Here is a 16,266-nt window from a genome sequence, read left to right as displayed (position 1 = left end):
CGAGGCCCTCCCGCCGCCCCCCCCCCCTCCCGGGGCCCGGTTCTGCCGCCCGAGCCGATCGGCGCCGCGCCCGGGGTCGGTCAGGCCGCGGTCCTCCCGCGCCCCCGGCCCCCAGCCAGGGCCGCCGGGAACAGGAAGTACCGGGGAAGAGGGCGGGACGGCGACCTAGTTTCAGGGGAACAGGAGGGGTTTCGGGTTTAGGGAAGGTGGGGGGGGTCAGGAAATCGGGGGGCGTGGCCAAGGGGAGGCGCGGTGCCCGCCAATGAGCGCGGAAAACGGCCCTCGACCCCGCCCCAGACGGCCTCGCCCTCCCAGCAGGTCGCGGCTCGGCCCCGCGCGCCTCGGGGCCGCTTCCGCCGCCCTCTGCACAGCCCCAGACGCGGGGACCTAGGTTCCCTCTCGCCCGGCCTAGCCGCCGCGCTCCGGTCCCAAGCGGGGAAGGATCCTCTCGGCCGGGGACTCGATTCTGGGGACTCAAGCCGGTCCCGCCCCTTCACTAGTGGGTCGGAACGCTGGAAGCTCCGCCGGGGAAAGCCCCCGCCGCTCTCGTCCACATCCTGCCAGCCCTTCTCGGCCCCAGCCCCTGCCTCCCATTGCTTCTCCCACCCACTCTCATTCCTTTCCGGTCCCTCCCCGCTCTCGAGCCTTCTAGGGAAAGCCCCATCACTGAACACCCCCTTTGCCTTCCTTGCACCCTCTCACCTCACCCTGGACTTCCCCCCGACGGCCCTGGCCCCTCCCTGTAAGCCCCAGCCCTTCTCGGAGGGGCAGCCCCTGCACAGTCGGGTCCTGCTCGTCCTAGCCCCTCCCCAGACAGCCCTCGGGCTGGCGACCGAGTCAGCACCGCCTCTCCGAGTCGCGACTGGCCGAGAATGGCAGAGGGGCTCCCTACGGTTTGCAGCCAGCTCGGGGGAGGGAGAAGAGAAGGAAGGGGGCGGGGCTGAGGGGGGCGGGCCTGGACTTGGGGAGTGAAAGCGAAAGCTCGGGCGGCGAGCGGAGACTGAGATCTAGCTACTGGAGCAGCATGGCCAAACCTTGTGGGGTGCGCCTTAGCGGGGAAGCCCGAAAACAGGTAAGGGGAGAACAGAAGGCCAGGAAAGAGCCGGGGTGCCTTCTTGGATGGAGGCCAGATTGCATGATCCAGGAGCCCAAAGCCAGAAACTCCTCCACCTTTCTTTTTAATGCTTTCACTTCTGCTCCGGGAGAAGTGAATCTTGGCCAATCTCTGCACCAAGCCGGGGCTTCCAGGGAAATCTGACTGGTGGTGGGAAAGGCCTGAGCCAAGTTGGAGGGCATCCCGTTAGGGGTGGATCTTACTCTTGGTAAGTGAGACCCTTAACTAACATCCGGGTACTGCTCTCTGTGCAGGTGGATCTCTTCAAGCAAAATCTTTTACAGGAGGTAAGTCTTTTGGTTTGAGCGATTTGAAGCAGATATTAAATATTAAATCAGTAATTGAGTGTGGTAACCTCTCAGAGTGACCCCCAAATCCACCCAGACCTGGTCCCTATTTATCAAGCCTTCAGCCACGATAAGCTCATTCATTTCTGCTTTTGACTCCTGTTAATACTCTCCCCACTTCTGCCACTTCCTTTCGCCTCTTTTGGTATGGAGGGAAAAGGTGTGCCTCCAAAGTAGGAATACCAGGCTTTACCTTGGTTCTGCTGCTTCCCAACTAGGGCAAGTTCCTTCATTTCTTAGGGCTTCCATTTCCTCATTTGTAAGTCTTGGATTTGATGATTTCCAAGGGCCCTTTCAGTCCCATGTCACTGAGTATCTTCTGTGCATCCCAAACCTTGTGATATAATCCACAGGCAGAGGAATTCCTCTCCAGATTCTTGCCACAGAAAATTATATGCCTGAATCAGCTCTTACAAGTGAGTAGTGCGGGCCCTCCTGCCTCATAGCGTGGCTTCTCTCCTTTCCACGTGCCCTCTTTAGCTAACAGTTCAGCATGCAGAGAACATTGTGAGTAGTGGGCTGGGAATATGAAGATGGTGTGACCCTCAGTCTAGGGAGGGAAGCAGGGGAGGTGTGGGGTGTGTGGAGGAGAGACTGCCTCAGGCTGAGGGGAAGAGGGTGAGCAGTCAATTCCTGACTCTGTGCTCTGTGCAGGAGGACACCCTCAATGTGGCTGACCTGACCTCTCTCCGGGCCCCCCTGGACATCCCTATTCCAGACCCCCCACCCAAGGACGATGAGGTGAGGCACTCAGATATAGAATTCGGACTTTAATCAGGGTGTAGGATTGGGACTCTAATCCCAAAGGGGACAATTGGCCCTCCAAACCCTATGACTTTCCTAAAGCTACCTTCCCCCTTTTTACCTTAGATGGAAACAGATAAGCAGGAGAAGAAAGAAGGTGAGCAAGGAGTGGTAGAGAAAGAGGAATGGCACATGGGCTGCTGGAGGGGAAGGGGCTAAATCTCCTCTTTCTTACAGTCCCTAAGTGCGGCTTTCTCCCTGGGAATGAGAAGATCCTGGCCCTTCTTGCCCTCGTGAAGCCAGAAGTCTGGACTCTCAAAGAGAAATGCATCCTGGTAAGCCTGGGAAGTGAAGAAATAGAAAGAGAAGACCAAGGCCAGACCTTGGTCTCCTTCAGAGACGTAAGTCCTTGTTCAGAAACCTATTCCCAAAATAGAAAACTTCCTTCTGTGTCTTGGGTTTAGATACCTTTTGTTCTCCTCATTCCGTTAGACCTGATACCACAGTGGTACCCCTGTGGGACATCTACCTCCTTGAGCTCAGAACTTACTGCTGTACCAGGTGCACAGTGCAGGTGCTCTCATAAGTGAGTGGATTTAAGAGCTTGGGGCCTAGAGGAAGACTGCCTGGCTCAGGCAGACCTCACAGATTCTGACTCTATCACTTACCTAGCTGGTTACCTGGCTGGTTAAATAAATCACTTAGACATTCTGCAACTCCAGTTTTTTCATCTGTTAAGTTTAATATTATTATAATTGTTAAGTTATTATAATAATTATAATATTATTATAATATAATTTAATAATTATTATAATTATATTATTATAATTGTTAAGTACAATATTATTATAATTGTATTATGCAGTAGGATACTTTGACAAGTTTCTGTGAAGATTAAATTATATAATGCTTAAGATGGTGTCTGGCACGTGAGTGCTCAACTAAGCTATTATTAGCCAGTGGCAGTAATAGAAAGGACTCAGAAGTTCGTTCAATGATTCCGATTTGATACTTGCAATGTAGGTGATCACATGGATTCAGCACCTGATCCCCAAAATTGAGGATGGAAATGACTTTGGGGTAGCAATCCAGGTAAGAGGGTGTGTGCGGACACTGAAAGTGGGGAGAGACTTGGGAGTGAGGGATAAGAGCTAGACGTGAACTGGGATAAGGAAGGGGGTGATGAGTGAAGGAGGGAGATGAAGTGTTTTCTTTGCCTCCTATCTTTTTTGTCACCACAGGAGAAAGTGCTAGAGAGGGTGAATGCAGTCAAGACCAAAGTGGAAGCCTTCCAGACAACCATTTCCAAGTGAGGACAGTTGGAGGGCTGGCATGGGGGGCTGCAGGGACATTTCTTTGGGACTCCCAAAGCTGGTTAGTCCCATCAGGAGAGTAGAGGACCTTGGAAAGGGCCTGAGGGAGTATGTCTCTCTGAACACTCATTCCTGCAATTACTCCCTTTTAACAGATACTTCTCAGAACGCGGGGATGCTGTGGCCAAAGCCTCTAAGGAGACCCATGTAGTGAGTAGATCAGTTCTCAGCTTTGTAGCTGAGACTGCCTGGGGGTGAGCAAGGAGGGGGGTATAGAGGTTCTCCTTGTCTCAGTTATGACCTTCCCAATGTGAAAAATACTACCAAAAACATTGTCTATGAAAATTAATTTGGGCTTTAAAACCCTTGATCTCTTTGTCTACTTGATCCTATGGGATCCCATTTCTTGGTGCTGAGAAGGGGTTCATCCTTAAGTTACCTATTGCCTGTATGAAGAAACCAGACTAATGTCCCAACCTCCCATGGAACTGACTCAACTTTGCTTCCCACATTCCAGATGGATTATCGAGCTCTGGTGCATGAGCGAGATGAGGCGGCCTATAGGGAGCTCAAGGCCATGGTGCAGCACCTGAGGTCTTTCTATGTGAGTGTGGGGGAAGCCCCCAAGGGAGGTGGCTGAGGGGGGCAGGTGAAAGGCCAAGAACCTGACTGCTGCCCTTCTGGCTTTCTTCCAGGCTGAGCTTTATCATATCATCAGCAGCAATCTGGAGAAAATTGTCAATCCAAAGGGTGAAGAGAAACCATCTATGTATTGAGCCCAGAGTTGGAGGGAAATAAATGACTTACACTTTGTGTTGATTACTTTTGACGCATGTCATTCATTCACAAAAGCATTTATTGAGTGCCACCAATGTCCAGACACTGAATGTGAGTGTGGTGCTGGGAAAGGGAGGGGTTGCCAGGAAGACAAAGATGAATTAGATGTTCTTCCTGTTCTTAGGAAGTGATCCTAGGGCCTCCCTGGTGGTGCAGGGGTTAAAGACAGCACTATCAACTTATTGGCAGCCACTGCAGCACAAGTTCGATCCCTGGCCAGGGAGCTAACCTACATGGCGCAGCAGGCTTGTCCTGTCTTGCCAGGTGCTCCCCTCAGCAGTGTATTTCAGTGGATCTGCCTGTTCTGCTCCCCACTCTCTCTGGTGAATCCTCTCACCTCCCACACCTCTGGCCTGTACCCCAGTTCTTGCACGCATAAATAAATTAAAAAAAAAGTCATCCTAAAGAACAGGATGGAAACTGTTACATGCCATGGCAGCCATGAAGATTATCCATATTTGGAAATCACACAAGATTATTCCCATCAGGGGGCTCTTGAGTGCTTCCTGGAAGAGGTGGCTTTTGGGCAGACTAGGAGAAAGCTCTGTGGCTGAGGCTAGAGAATGAAGAAAAGAACCATGCTAGTCATCAGCTCGGCGTGCAAGCCTGGAGAGCAAATGAGATTTCGCTAGGAACATTACGGGTGAATGACTGGACTCCTTCTCAAGGACTCGGGAGGGGGAGGACGCTCCCAAGGAGAAGGAAATTACACCAAGTCTGTCCATTTCCCTTTTTTATTATTTTTTCCCTCCTTCAGTCAATTGCCGTCTTTATTTTTACAGATACTGTATTAGGGAAATCAAGGCCAGATAATCTAGTATGAAAGATAACACGGCACATTAGTAAATGATAGAGCCGGTCTAAAGTACAAATTCACCCATTCTGCAGTAGGAGCAGGGCTGTTCGCTGCGTGCCTGCGTCCGAAGGGCTCGTGCTCCGGTTCTCCAAGCAGGGCGGGAGGCCGGGTCACTGGCGGAACAGGCCTGCGATGGAGAGCCGCGGCGGGGCAGCCAATCGGCGTGCGTCAGCCAATCAGCGTTCGGGCAGCCAATCAGCGTGCGGGCAGCCAATCAGCGTGCGGGCTGTTCACTTCAGTTTACGTTTGTAGGTTCTTTCCAGGCCACTAGAGACGAAGGCGGGGCCAGGGTTGGACTGCGGCGCGTCATTGGGTAAAGCGAGAACCTATAAACCTATCAGAGAACACCACGTGGGCGGGACTCCAGAAGTCATTCCGCCGAGAGAAGCCGGCACCAGGACTCCCGCGGAGGGCAGCCGCTGGCGCGGGGCGGGAGGAGTGGGGAGGCGGAGCTGGGCGCCTCCGCGAGCCGTCCGGGCCGCCGGCCTCCGGGCCAAGTGGAGACCGAGCGTGGGGGTCCAGGTCGCCGGAGCCGGCGGGCTGCCTGCCAGCCTCGTCACCTTCCCCGCCGAGCCCAAGTGAAGGGGTGCGGGAAGAGCCAGGGAGGGCGCCGGGGCTCCGCAGGGAGCTCCGCGGACGCGAGCCCGGGCCGCGCTCACCATGGGGGAGGTGGAGATCTCGGCCCGGGCCTACGTGAAGATGTGCCTGCACGCCGCCCGCTACCCTCACGCCGCCGTCAACGGCGTGTTGCTGGCGCCGGCGCCGCGGTCGGGAGGATGCCTGTGCCTCACCGATTGCGTGCCCCTGTTCCACAGTCACCTGGCCCTTTCCGTCATGCTGGAGGTCGCCCTCAACCAGGTGCCGTTGCCGGACGCCCACCGACGACCGCGACCCCCCCCCCCCGAGACCCCTAGCCTAAACCCACCCCTGGTCTCTTGGCGGCCGAGCGCACAATTTAGTTACTGAAGGCCCCTTTCCCGTGGCAGGTGGATGTGTGGGGCGCGCAGGCCGGCCTGGTAGTGGCTGGGTACTACCATGCCAATGCAGCTCTGGACGACCAGAGGTGAGTAGGGCAGCCGGAGGCAGAGGGCTAAGGATTAAGGAGTGGGGTGGGAGTGTCACGGGACCCCTCTTGGTCGTCCCGTCTTGCTTTTACTAAACGCTTAAAAGCAGGGACTGTGTGCAGCCCTGGGCTGGGAACTGAAATGAGGGATCAAAAAAATATAAAGATGTCCTGGAGGAGCTGCAGTGCAGTGGGGAGGACAGCAGTGCTTTAGTGAGACCGGGCTGATACCCGCTTTAACTGAGGGCCCCCCAAGTGCTGAAAGAACATAGGGGAAGCCCAACCAGCAACTTTTTTAAAGGACATTTCCATATGTATATGTACATATAGATATATATGTTATCTACTTGTGTATATATACTAATCATACATTTGGATCAAATTTTACAGTTTTGCAATGTCCTTTCCCCTCCTCAGTAAATTTGATCTTTCCAGCTCTACACCAAGATCAATCTTATAATGGCTATGTAGTATAAATACACAGGTGCCATAATGTATGAAATGCCTTACATGAAACACTGAGGTTGGTTGTTATTACAGACAATATAAATTCTTTATAAGTGGAGTTTCTGGATCTGTATATTTGTGTGTGTGGGTGTGTATAATCTGCATATATCTATAAATAGTGCAGTTTAAATTTGGTTGGCTATGCCAAACTACCATCCAAAAAGGCCACCTTTGATTTCCACTCTCACCAGCACTGTCTGCACCTGTTTCCCATAGCCCTCAAGCATCAAGTCATCTTTCGTGAAGCGTCAAGCAGGCCTGACCTCCTCAGGCCAGTACAGGGAAAGGCCATCTCTGTGCCCGTGTCTGTGTGACCTGGGAGGCCCAGCTAAGATGGAACTGGTTCTGCCCACAGTTGGCTCCTCACTCCTCTGATCTTTCCTCTACACAGCCCTGGGTCCCTGGCCTTGAAAATTGCTGGGCGGATTGCAGAATTCTTCCCTGAGGCAGTACTTATTATGGTGAGGCTTGGGTTCCAGGTGGGGAGTTGGAGAGAAAGTAGGGAGGGGAATCCTTAAAACCCTCACCTGCCTTTCCTTGTCCACACAGTTGGATAATCAGAAATTGGTGCCTCAGCCTCATGTGCCCCCAGTCATCGTACTGGAGAACCACAGTCTCCGCTGGGTCCCCAAGGACAAGAATTTGTGAGTGCCCCACACCCTCCGCCTCTTTCTGGAAACCCACCATGCCTGGGGGCCCTCTGCCCTTGGTCCTGCCTCAGTGGTGCTTCTCTAGACCCAGTCTCTGCCAAGAGTCTGGTCCCTCTGCCGCTAAGTTTGACCTCCATGGGGTTATTATTTCAGAGTGATGTGGAGGGACTGGGAAGAGTCACGGCAGATGGTGGGTGCACTACTGGAGGGTCGAGCCCATCAGCACCTTGTAGATTTTGATTGCCACCTTGATGACATCCGACAGGATTGGACCAACCAGCACCTCAACAACCAAATCACCCAGTGGGTTGGTCCCACCAATGGAAATACCTGAGTGAGGGCTGGGGTGGGGGGTTGAGTCGGGGTGGGGGTCAGAATCCAATAAACAGACTTGGGCTGATGGGCAGTCATATGACTTATATTTATTGTGTTTGGGAGACAAAGTGAGGGAGAAACCTCACCAGGAAGTAGAAGGTGAGGGAAAGTCTGGACTGTCCCGTAAAGGACAGGAAGGTCTCTTTTGGACTCATCACAGAATGAGAAGCTTTCAATAGATCATTCCTTTTGTTTCTCCCCTGGGCTTCTTGAGCTTCTCGAAGTTCTTCAGGATGATGTCATCTAACACAGCCTATAGGGCCAGGGAGGAGTAGGGGGTCAGCTGTAGGCCCCAGTGGCTCTATGCCCCATTTCTAGTCTTGTGGAACAGTTGAGCTTTGTCATTCTTCACCCCCAGCCTGCAGGGTTAGGAAGTGGGTGTCCTGGGAAAGCTGCCTCCACCCACCCCTGCCCTGGCCTCCTCACATAAGCGTTGCGGATCTCCATGACCATCAGCCGGATGTCCCGGTACTCTGCCTCATCTAGCTCATGCACCAGCTGCCGGTAATCACCCTGTGGGAGACTTGGGTCAGGCTTGACTTCAAATGTGCCCTTCCCCCTACAACCCCCTGTGCCTCACCTACCACATGGGGCTGCTTGGCTGCTTTGGCCACGGCATCGCCCCGCTCAGAGAAGTACCTGTGGGAAGTAAAAGGATGTGCAGTGGGAGAAGGCGGCAGCCCAGGCCCTCTGTCCAAGCCAAAGGCAGAGTGTGCATGTGGGTGCTGGTGGGCAGTCACTCACTTGGAGATTTGAGTGTGGAAGCCTTCCAGCTTGGTGTGAATACTGGTCATCAGCTCAAACACCTTCTCCTGGGGAACAAAGGCAAAGGGGACAGTGGAAAGCAGCAGAGACTAGAGAGGGAGGGAGGGCAGGAGTGGGGCTGCGATCTCACCTGGACAGCCACTCCAAAGTTGTTTCCATCCTCAATCCGAGGTATCTGCAGCTGCAACCAGGTGGTGACCTGGGAGAAGGGAATGGCATGAAAGCCGCATCAGCCTTCAACCCAATTCCTAGCTGCCTATCCTTCCTTGCTTCCCTGCCCACAGTGAGTGGAGGTATGCTTGGTCCATCCTGAACCCCAAGGCCTGGACTAACGACTTCCCTTGCTGTGCCCGCTTCTGCTAAGATCTGGCAGGTTATTTCCTATCCAGCAGGAGCCAAGGAGGAAAAAGGGTTACTGAAGCCTGGGGGTGGACGTGGGAGCACTCACTAGGTTAAGTTTCTCAATGACATCCTTGATTTCAGGCTTTAGGCGCTGCAGAAGGACCACGATCTTCTCATTGCAGCTCACTGGGCCACAGGGAGGACCTAGGGCATGGGCAGTGGTCAGTCACATGGCTGGAACTGTGTGCGAGGCGGGGAAGGGAGGATCTCTGGGGAGCTGAGATGCAAGTCCCTTGCCATTATAGAGGTACCTTTGTCTTCATCTTCCCCTTTCTTTTTTTCATCCTTGTCTTCCTTCTGCAAGGAGAGAGGGCTTCTTGGGAGAGAGGCCTAAGACTGATTTTCCCTGTGGCTGGGTCCCTCCTCCCAGTCCTTCCCAACTTGCCTCCTGCTGTTTTTTCCGCTCCTCCTTTTCTTTCTCCTTGGCTGGATCAGGCACTGGGATGTCCAAAAGGGCCTTCAGACTGCTCAGGTTAGTTTCATTGAGCGCTGGCTCCTGGTGCAGGATGGGAAGATGGCTGGAGATAAGGACGACCCTCTCATGGCCCCTCAGACTCTCTCCTTCACCCCTACTCTCTAGCTTCCTGCATGCCCCGTACCTTTAGAAACGCATCCAACTCAGAAATCTTCTTGGGGAAGTAGCTTCCGAGGAGATGCTCTGTCTGCATGAGGTGGGCGTGGGGGACAAGGAGGTCAGAATCAAATGCCTTCCATAGGCAGTGAAGCAGGGGAGAGCCAAGCAGTGGGAACTGGGGAGGGATGGGGTGCTGATGGGCAGGTCTTACCATGGCACATAGGTCTTCACGGAACATATCCACCTGTGGGACAGACAGTCCTCAAACACCTGGCTTTATGGCCAGTTCATTGGAGGAAACTTCACTTAGGTTGGGTAAGGAAGGCCTGGCCACGGGGAGGGTGGAATGGATCCCGCGGGGCTGGTTTGGGGGACAGAACATTTCCTGGCGGTGAGGGGCAAGTGGTTTAAGTGGGAGCAGACCCCTTGGGTCTCCAACTGGGGCGGGGGCCGAGTGCCCTGCGGAGTGAGCTTGGAGCCATCTGTATGAAAGGCCATGAGGTGGCAGGTTAGGTCCCACACCCCGTTCGTGTGTGGTCCCGGGCCAGCGGACTTCCCCTCCATGCTAGCTCTCCGCTTCGCCTCACCCCGCTGAACCCCAGCCGCCTCGCCTCTCTGGGAAGGCAGAACTCTCCGGTCTCCCCAGGGCTCAGGTGCTCCGGGCACCGAGGCTCGGATGACTGACCCCCACCCCCCACTCAAGTCTGGGGTCCAGGGATGGGGGGCGGGTCTCGGACGTGTGGAATCTTTTCGAGCCACGCCTCCCCAAAGGGCCCATCTTCGACCCACTGAGCTCACCTTGGCTTGGTCTTCAGGCTGGACCTTGGGCATGGCCATGGCCGGGGCGGGGGGCCTAGCGCCGCACGAGGAGCGAGGAGTGGGCACGGGAAGGGAAAGTGAAAGCAGCGCTCACACCCGCTCGACCTTCCTGGGTAGCGGGGAGTGGAGGTGCTGGAGGAGGCGGGCCCAGAGCAGAAAGAGGAGGCCGGCGGAGGGGCGGGGGCACGGCCGGAGCGGGGCTCCCCCTAGAGCCGGAGAGGCGCGTTTCCACCGACCTCCTCCCCCGGCCGCTCCCCTCCGCCCCATCCGCTCTGACTCCCGGCCCCCCCACCTCTGAGAGTCTCTGGACCCCCTCCTACTGCTCCTTCCACCCCGCCTCTCCCGTCTCCGCCCTACTCGCCGCGCCCGCCTCTCCCCCTCTGCCAGTCTCTGGACGCCCCACCCGCTGCCCCGCCCTCCCGCCCGTCTCCGCGCGCCCCGAAACCCCTCCCACTGCCCGCCCTTTACCCCGCCTCCCCGACCTCGCCGCGCGCGCCCGCCTCCTGCCTCGGGGCTCCCCACTGGCTGTCCTCCCCGGAGTCGTGTGGCGCTGTGATGAGCCTTATCTGGTGCGCGTCCATCTTCCTCAGCGGTGGAGCGAGACCGTCCCTGGCTCCACATTCGGGCGCTGGAACCACCCCCAGCCCAAGCCCCGCCGAGCGCTTTCCTGCCCGCCGTGGACACATTGCTCCGTCACCACGTTCACATCACTGGGAGCCCACCCTGATTTTGCTTAAAACTTTCCCTCAGCTTTCTGTTGATCTTAGAATGAAATTCAAAGTGCTTATTTGGCTCATAAGCCCGACTGACCTCTCTGGCACCTGTTCTTCAACTTTCCACTGCTTTCTCCTGTTGTTGTACTTGAGAATACCTGGGTTTTCCATTTGTTTCTCAAATCAAACCTGTCGATATCGCCATTCCTGCCTCAGGAGCTTTGTCCTTGCAAATCCCTTTCCTGACACACCTTCCCTACCTCAGCTTGTCGTTGGGGTCTCAGCTTATATGTCCCATCTTCAAAGAAAACGTCATCATCCTCTCTCCAAGTCTCTTTGTTACAAAGCAGCCTGTTTTAGGACCTTCATAGCGCTAACCTCTCTGTGACCAATCTGTGTTTTGAGGACAGTGTGGTTTAGACCAGGGGTTGAGAAGTTTTTTTCTGTAACAGGCCAGTAGTAAATATTTTAGGACTTGTGGACCATATAGTGTCTATACTCAACTCTGCCCTGTAGCAGGTAGACAGCTATACCTAAAGTGAATTAGCATGACTAGGTTCCAATAAAACTTTATGGATGGACACGAATTTGAATTTCATGTAATTTTCACAGGGCATGAAATCAGATTTTTCTTTGATTTTGTCCACCTCATGGAAATGTAAATACTATTCTTCGCTCTGAAGTCATACAAAAACCAGCCACAGGAGGGCTGTCGTTTGCTGATCCCTGGCTTAGGGCACAGACAATGGATCCATATTGCTCGTGTTTATAATTCTGGACTATCATATTTATGAGATGTAGGCAGTTACTTAACCTCTGTGCCTCCATTTTACAACTATATAAATGAGCACTACTAAACCTTCCTCACAGTGGTGGTGTTATGAGGGCTGAATGTGTTAATTTATATGAATTTACAGATATACTCAGCAGTGTCTAGTACAGAGTAAACACAATATACTATTACTGTTTGTGAGTTTATCACCTGCCTGCCCCATAGCCTCCACTCCCAACAGCAGAACATGTGTCTTGATTATTCACATGCCATGGAGCTATCATTGGCTCAATAAACATCTATTAAATGAGCACAAAAAGACCTCCTGTGGGGAAGACTGGGCAGAAGTGACCCTGAGTGCCAGATATGTAGGCCCCTGAGGAAGGCAGAGGGGGTTGTCAGTGGATGAGGCAGGAAAAAACTAACCAACCAGGCTGGAGGTTGGACACCTGCTCTGCTGGGATGCCTAAGGGTGCTGTTACCTGCCCTGGCAGTGCCACTGCTTGATGTCAGAGCTCTAGGTAACTTTTAGTCCACAAAGACTAGGAGACTGCAAGGACAGCAGGGAGGACGGAGACCATCCATACGGAAGGATATCGAGGTTAATGACAGCATTCAGGCTTGAGGACAAGAAGACTGGGTCTCTGGGGAACCACAGTGACCACCAAACTCTTTTTCACCCTGCCCACCCTGTCCAGGTACCCCTAACCACATGATGAGATGAACCAGAGCCGGGGCGAGGCTTGATGTGCCTTTATTTCTTTCAGTTGTGCTTGCGGCTGGAGCGGACGCGAGGGAAGAGCCCATGGCCTGGGCTCCCTGGAGACCAGGCCTGATGATACCAGCTGCCATAGGTGAGGTACCAGGCAAAGGTGCCCACTGCGGCACCCACCACCTTGTGAGTATACTGGTGGAAGTAGATGACGGTACAGAGCAGTAAGAAGTTCCAGAGGCCCAGCAGGAGCACATTGAGCAGGAATACTAGACGCAGGGGTGTGCCAGCAGGCAGCCCATGGGCCAGGTACTTGGCAAACACCGCTGCTTCTTCAGCCATGAGCAGGCAACAGAAGGTGAGCAGGAAGGTGTGGGAGGAGACCGTGTAGCCCCGCCACTGGTGGCCGGCAGCCAGGCAGCTGCGACGATCTGGCAGCTCATGGAGCAGCAAGCCCTGGGGCAGAGGCTCAAAGCAGGAGCCGGTCAGGTCCTCGATGAGCAGGAAGGCCCGGCCCGCCCCTCGCCACACAGCTGCCCCCACCACCAGCCGGCTGAGGTGCCGAGCAGTCACTGCCACACGCCGTGTAGCAAGGAACACCACCAGCAACACGAAACCACCCAGGAAGGTGCATGTCCAGCCCCATGCTGAATTCACGAACTTTCTGTGAACAGAAAAGAGGGGCAGCTACTGAGACCGTCCAGCCCTATCTCACCACCATGGTCTATTCCCATCACTGTCTGTCCTGTGTCCCACAAATCATCAACTGGTTCTGTTTCCCATGTCCTATTACCCATCCCCCTCCCCCATCCAAACTTTGCCATCTCCTTAGAGACCCATTCAGCCTTCTAGGGTCTGTATTTCCTATTCAGCTGTGCTCCCGACTTCTCCTGTACCCCCATCACTCTGTTCCCCTCCCCCTTGTATGACCTTCTCCTCAACCTCCCAGACTATTTTTAGTCCGAACTGGCAGGAGAACAGAAGCCCAAAAGAGAGAGCTGAGGTCCCGGAGTGTAGGGGGCCAGCACCCATAGCCGTGAGTGCACTCACATGTTGAAGAAGTTTCCGTGACTGGCGAAGATAGTCCGAGGGTTGACATGGAACTGCAGAAGGGGCCCAAAGATGACCACTGCTGCCAGCCAGGCATGATAGAGCCGCCGTAAGCAGGGGCTGCCGAGGAGGCGGGCGGCCTGTTCACTTCCAAAGTACAGTAAGGCAGAGGCCACCCAGAGTAGCACCTTAACCAGGCCGCCCAGCAGTGCCTGGATTCGGGCCCCGGCCCCCCGCCCTGCCCCCACCACTGGCCCCCTCTCCATGTTCCCTCCCCTTCCCACTAACCGCTTGCTCTGCTGGGCGGCTGAGGAGGGGCTGATGGGGCCCCCCCCGGGACACAGACAGGCAGTGACAGGTGTGGCAGACACAGGGCAGAGCCCTGTTGGCAGCTGGCAGGCGGGGGAAAGGGGCGGGGGGCCGTAAGGGGACAAGATGATGGGCTGCCACGTCAGCAGGGTCCTAACCTCGGGTGTGTGACCTGACAGTGGCTTATGACCTGTCCTGTTAGCCCTGTGTCCCCTCAGCCCTCTAGGTCTGTGTCTCCAGCTCCAACCATGTTCTAGTTTGTGTCTCAGGGCCAGGCATACTGTTCAGGGTGCTTTTTCTCCATAGCCTGCTTGGGTCTGCCTGTGTCTGTCTGGGGTGTGGTGGGGGTTGGCCAAAGTCACCCTCACGCCACCCCAACTATACGGCATGTTTGATCCATAGGAAAATGAGGATTCATGAAGATAAAACTAGCCCAAACTTGAAAATTATTTTTTAAATTCTGTTTGTATCATCACCAGTATGGTCCAGCGCCTCTCCTTAGCCAAAGAGCCCACACAGGATGCGGCAAGATGGCTGCACATGGCAGTGTGTCCAACTCAGGCCTGGTGAGGCATGTCAGCTGGGGTGTCTACTTGGGTGCTCCGTGGCTCCAGGAAATTGGCCCAGCTGCAGCTCCTATCCGATCTTAGGGACTCTGGTGACCTGGTTTGACCCCAGGGCTGTTATTTAAACTGGTGATTGTACAATGGACAAGACATCAGAGCTAACGGGCGACCATTATTGTGTATGTTTATTATGATGACCAACAGATAAAATCCAAGTGTTCTGAGGAAGGTATACTATCTGAGATGGACTCAGAGAGTATCAAAGATCAGATTTATGCCTAAGTGATAGGGGGCAAAAGAAAAACCCCAACTTGGAGTCTGAGGAAACCTTAGGTTGTATCTTCTAGCCAATGACCTGGGCATCAGCTCCCCATGAGATCTGGCCTCCCAGCCTGAACACTGGGGTTGGAACAACAGGGTGAAGAGACACCCACCCAAGGAGAAGTTCTATTTATTCTGTAACTGTTTTGAGATCCCTGTTGTCTTCCTCCCTCAGTCCTTAAAACTGGTGGTTCAGGGGCCTCCCTGGTGGCCTAGGGGTTAAGTCTCAGCGCCATCATGACTAAGGCCTGGGTTCAATCTCCAGCCAGGGAGCTAACCCACATGCCGCAGCAGACCTCTTCTTTCTCACCCACTGCTCCCCTCTGCAGTTTATTTCAGTAAATCTGCCAGTTCTGCTCCCCTGCTCCCCACTCTGTCACTGGTGAATCCTCTCACCCCCTGCCTTCAGCACCTCCAGCCTATATCCCAGTTCTTCTATGCAAAAAAAAAAAAAAAAAAAAAAAGGTGGTTTGATTTCAGACACAAGGAGCCTACAAAATGGTGAAAGGAATGAGCAAGCAAGAACACTGAAGTTCTGGGCCCAAATGTGCGACTTTGGGAAAATTAACCAACCCTTCTGGGTCCTCAGCTATAAAATGATTAAGATGGGGCCTCCCAGGTGGCGCAGCAGTTGAGCGCTGGGTTGCGAAGCTGTGCGCGGCCTCTGCGGCGCCGGTCCGATCCCCGGCTGCTCCCCGGCCACCAGAGGAGGGTCCCACATGGCGCGCAGACCTCTCCTGCCGCCCGCTGCTCCCCTCAGCAGTGTACTTCGGTCCTTCTGCCTGCTCTGCTCCCCGCTCTGGCTCTGGTGGATTCTCTCACCCTCCCGCGCTTCTGACTGTGCCCAGTGCATGTATAAACAAAACAAACAAACAAACCAGCAAACAAATAAATAAAGCATGCCTCTATTAAAAAAAAAATTATAAAAAAAAATAAATAAATAAAATGATTAAGATGGATTAATCAGTCAGGTTCTAGACCCTTGGCACGGTTCCCACTTGTGGACCTGCATAACACAAAGACCTATTGAATGCTTCACACACTTTTGACAAAAAATTTTATTGTAATTCTAAAAAGTTGCAAAGGACGTATTTTCCAGTGTATTGTATATGCTGACATTTTAAAAAATAAAGCTTATTTTATGTCGTGCTTTTAAAAATATATCCATTGCAATCTAAACACTACAATGATTGGATATTTTATCATTATCCATTTAAAAATTGGGATGAGATCTTAATAGGGAAAAATTACATTTCCATTTTCCCCCTACATTAGGATAAAAACATTTATCTGAATGTTTTTATGCTTTAAAGTCTTTTAGGAGGCAAAAAAATGTCTATCATTTGAAATTTAATTTTAATCATAAGGCCCTAAAATGACATATTTTTTTCTGCTGGGTTAAATTTTTATTATAATTCTTAGTAGTAGAAAATGTATTATAACAAACATTCCATATA

General features: G+C 53.4%; 4 protein-coding genes across 5 annotated transcripts; 2 read left to right on the top strand and 2 right to left on the bottom strand.

Moving 5' to 3' along the window:
* Positions 1-1,024: 1,024 nt before the first annotated feature.
* Positions 1,025-4,294, top strand: PSME2 (proteasome activator subunit 2; the record flags this gene model as incomplete). The annotated part of the gene is made up of 11 exons (XM_084239512.1): positions 1,025-1,072; positions 1,369-1,401; positions 1,815-1,877; positions 2,116-2,202; positions 2,332-2,362; positions 2,443-2,540; positions 3,229-3,297; positions 3,447-3,514; positions 3,674-3,728; positions 4,036-4,122; positions 4,214-4,294. 11 exons carry the CDS (start codon positions 1,025-1,027, stop codon positions 4,292-4,294), a joined length of 720 nt encoding a protein of 239 aa, XP_084095638.1.
* Positions 4,295-5,871: 1,577 nt separating this feature from the next.
* On the top strand, positions 5,872-7,765 carry EMC9 (ER membrane protein complex subunit 9; the record flags this gene model as incomplete). 2 transcript variants are annotated; one of them, XM_084241017.1, is made up of 5 exons in its annotated part: positions 5,872-6,069; positions 6,198-6,274; positions 7,173-7,242; positions 7,331-7,425; positions 7,585-7,765. In XM_084241017.1, 5 exons carry the CDS (start codon positions 5,872-5,874, stop codon positions 7,763-7,765), a joined length of 621 nt encoding a protein of 206 aa, XP_084097143.1. The 2 variants fall into 2 exon arrangements, with proteins under 2 accessions (XP_084097143.1, XP_084097142.1); XM_084241016.1 differs by having other exon boundaries at positions 7,137-7,242.
* A 63-nt stretch (positions 7,766-7,828) lies between these two features.
* PSME1 (proteasome activator subunit 1) lies at positions 7,829-10,384 on the bottom strand (the record flags this gene model as incomplete). Its single annotated transcript, XM_084240249.1, has 11 exons — positions 7,829-8,059; positions 8,233-8,319; positions 8,391-8,445; positions 8,551-8,618; positions 8,702-8,770; positions 9,020-9,117; positions 9,225-9,270; positions 9,359-9,469; positions 9,573-9,635; positions 9,759-9,791; positions 10,346-10,384. The coding sequence occupies 11 exons, from the start codon at positions 10,382-10,384 to the stop codon at positions 7,979-7,981; spliced, it is 750 nt and encodes a 249-aa protein (XP_084096375.1). The 3' UTR covers positions 7,829-7,978.
* A 2,230-nt stretch (positions 10,385-12,614) lies between these two features.
* On the bottom strand, positions 12,615-14,066 carry FITM1 (fat storage inducing transmembrane protein 1; the record flags this gene model as incomplete). Its single annotated transcript, XM_084240736.1, has 2 exons — positions 13,614-14,066; positions 12,615-13,227 (listed from the first exon to the last, which is right to left on the bottom strand). Exons 1-2 carry the CDS (start codon positions 13,877-13,879, stop codon positions 12,615-12,617), a joined length of 879 nt encoding a protein of 292 aa, XP_084096862.1. The 5' UTR covers positions 13,880-14,066.
* Between the last annotated feature and the right edge of the window lie 2,200 nt (positions 14,067-16,266).

This window comes from Talpa europaea (genome assembly GCF_964194135.1).
Source record: "Talpa europaea genome assembly, chromosome: 8".
Taxonomy (NCBI): Eukaryota; Metazoa; Chordata; class Mammalia; order Eulipotyphla; family Talpidae; genus Talpa; species Talpa europaea.
This window is presented reverse-complemented; position numbering and strand designations above follow the sequence as displayed.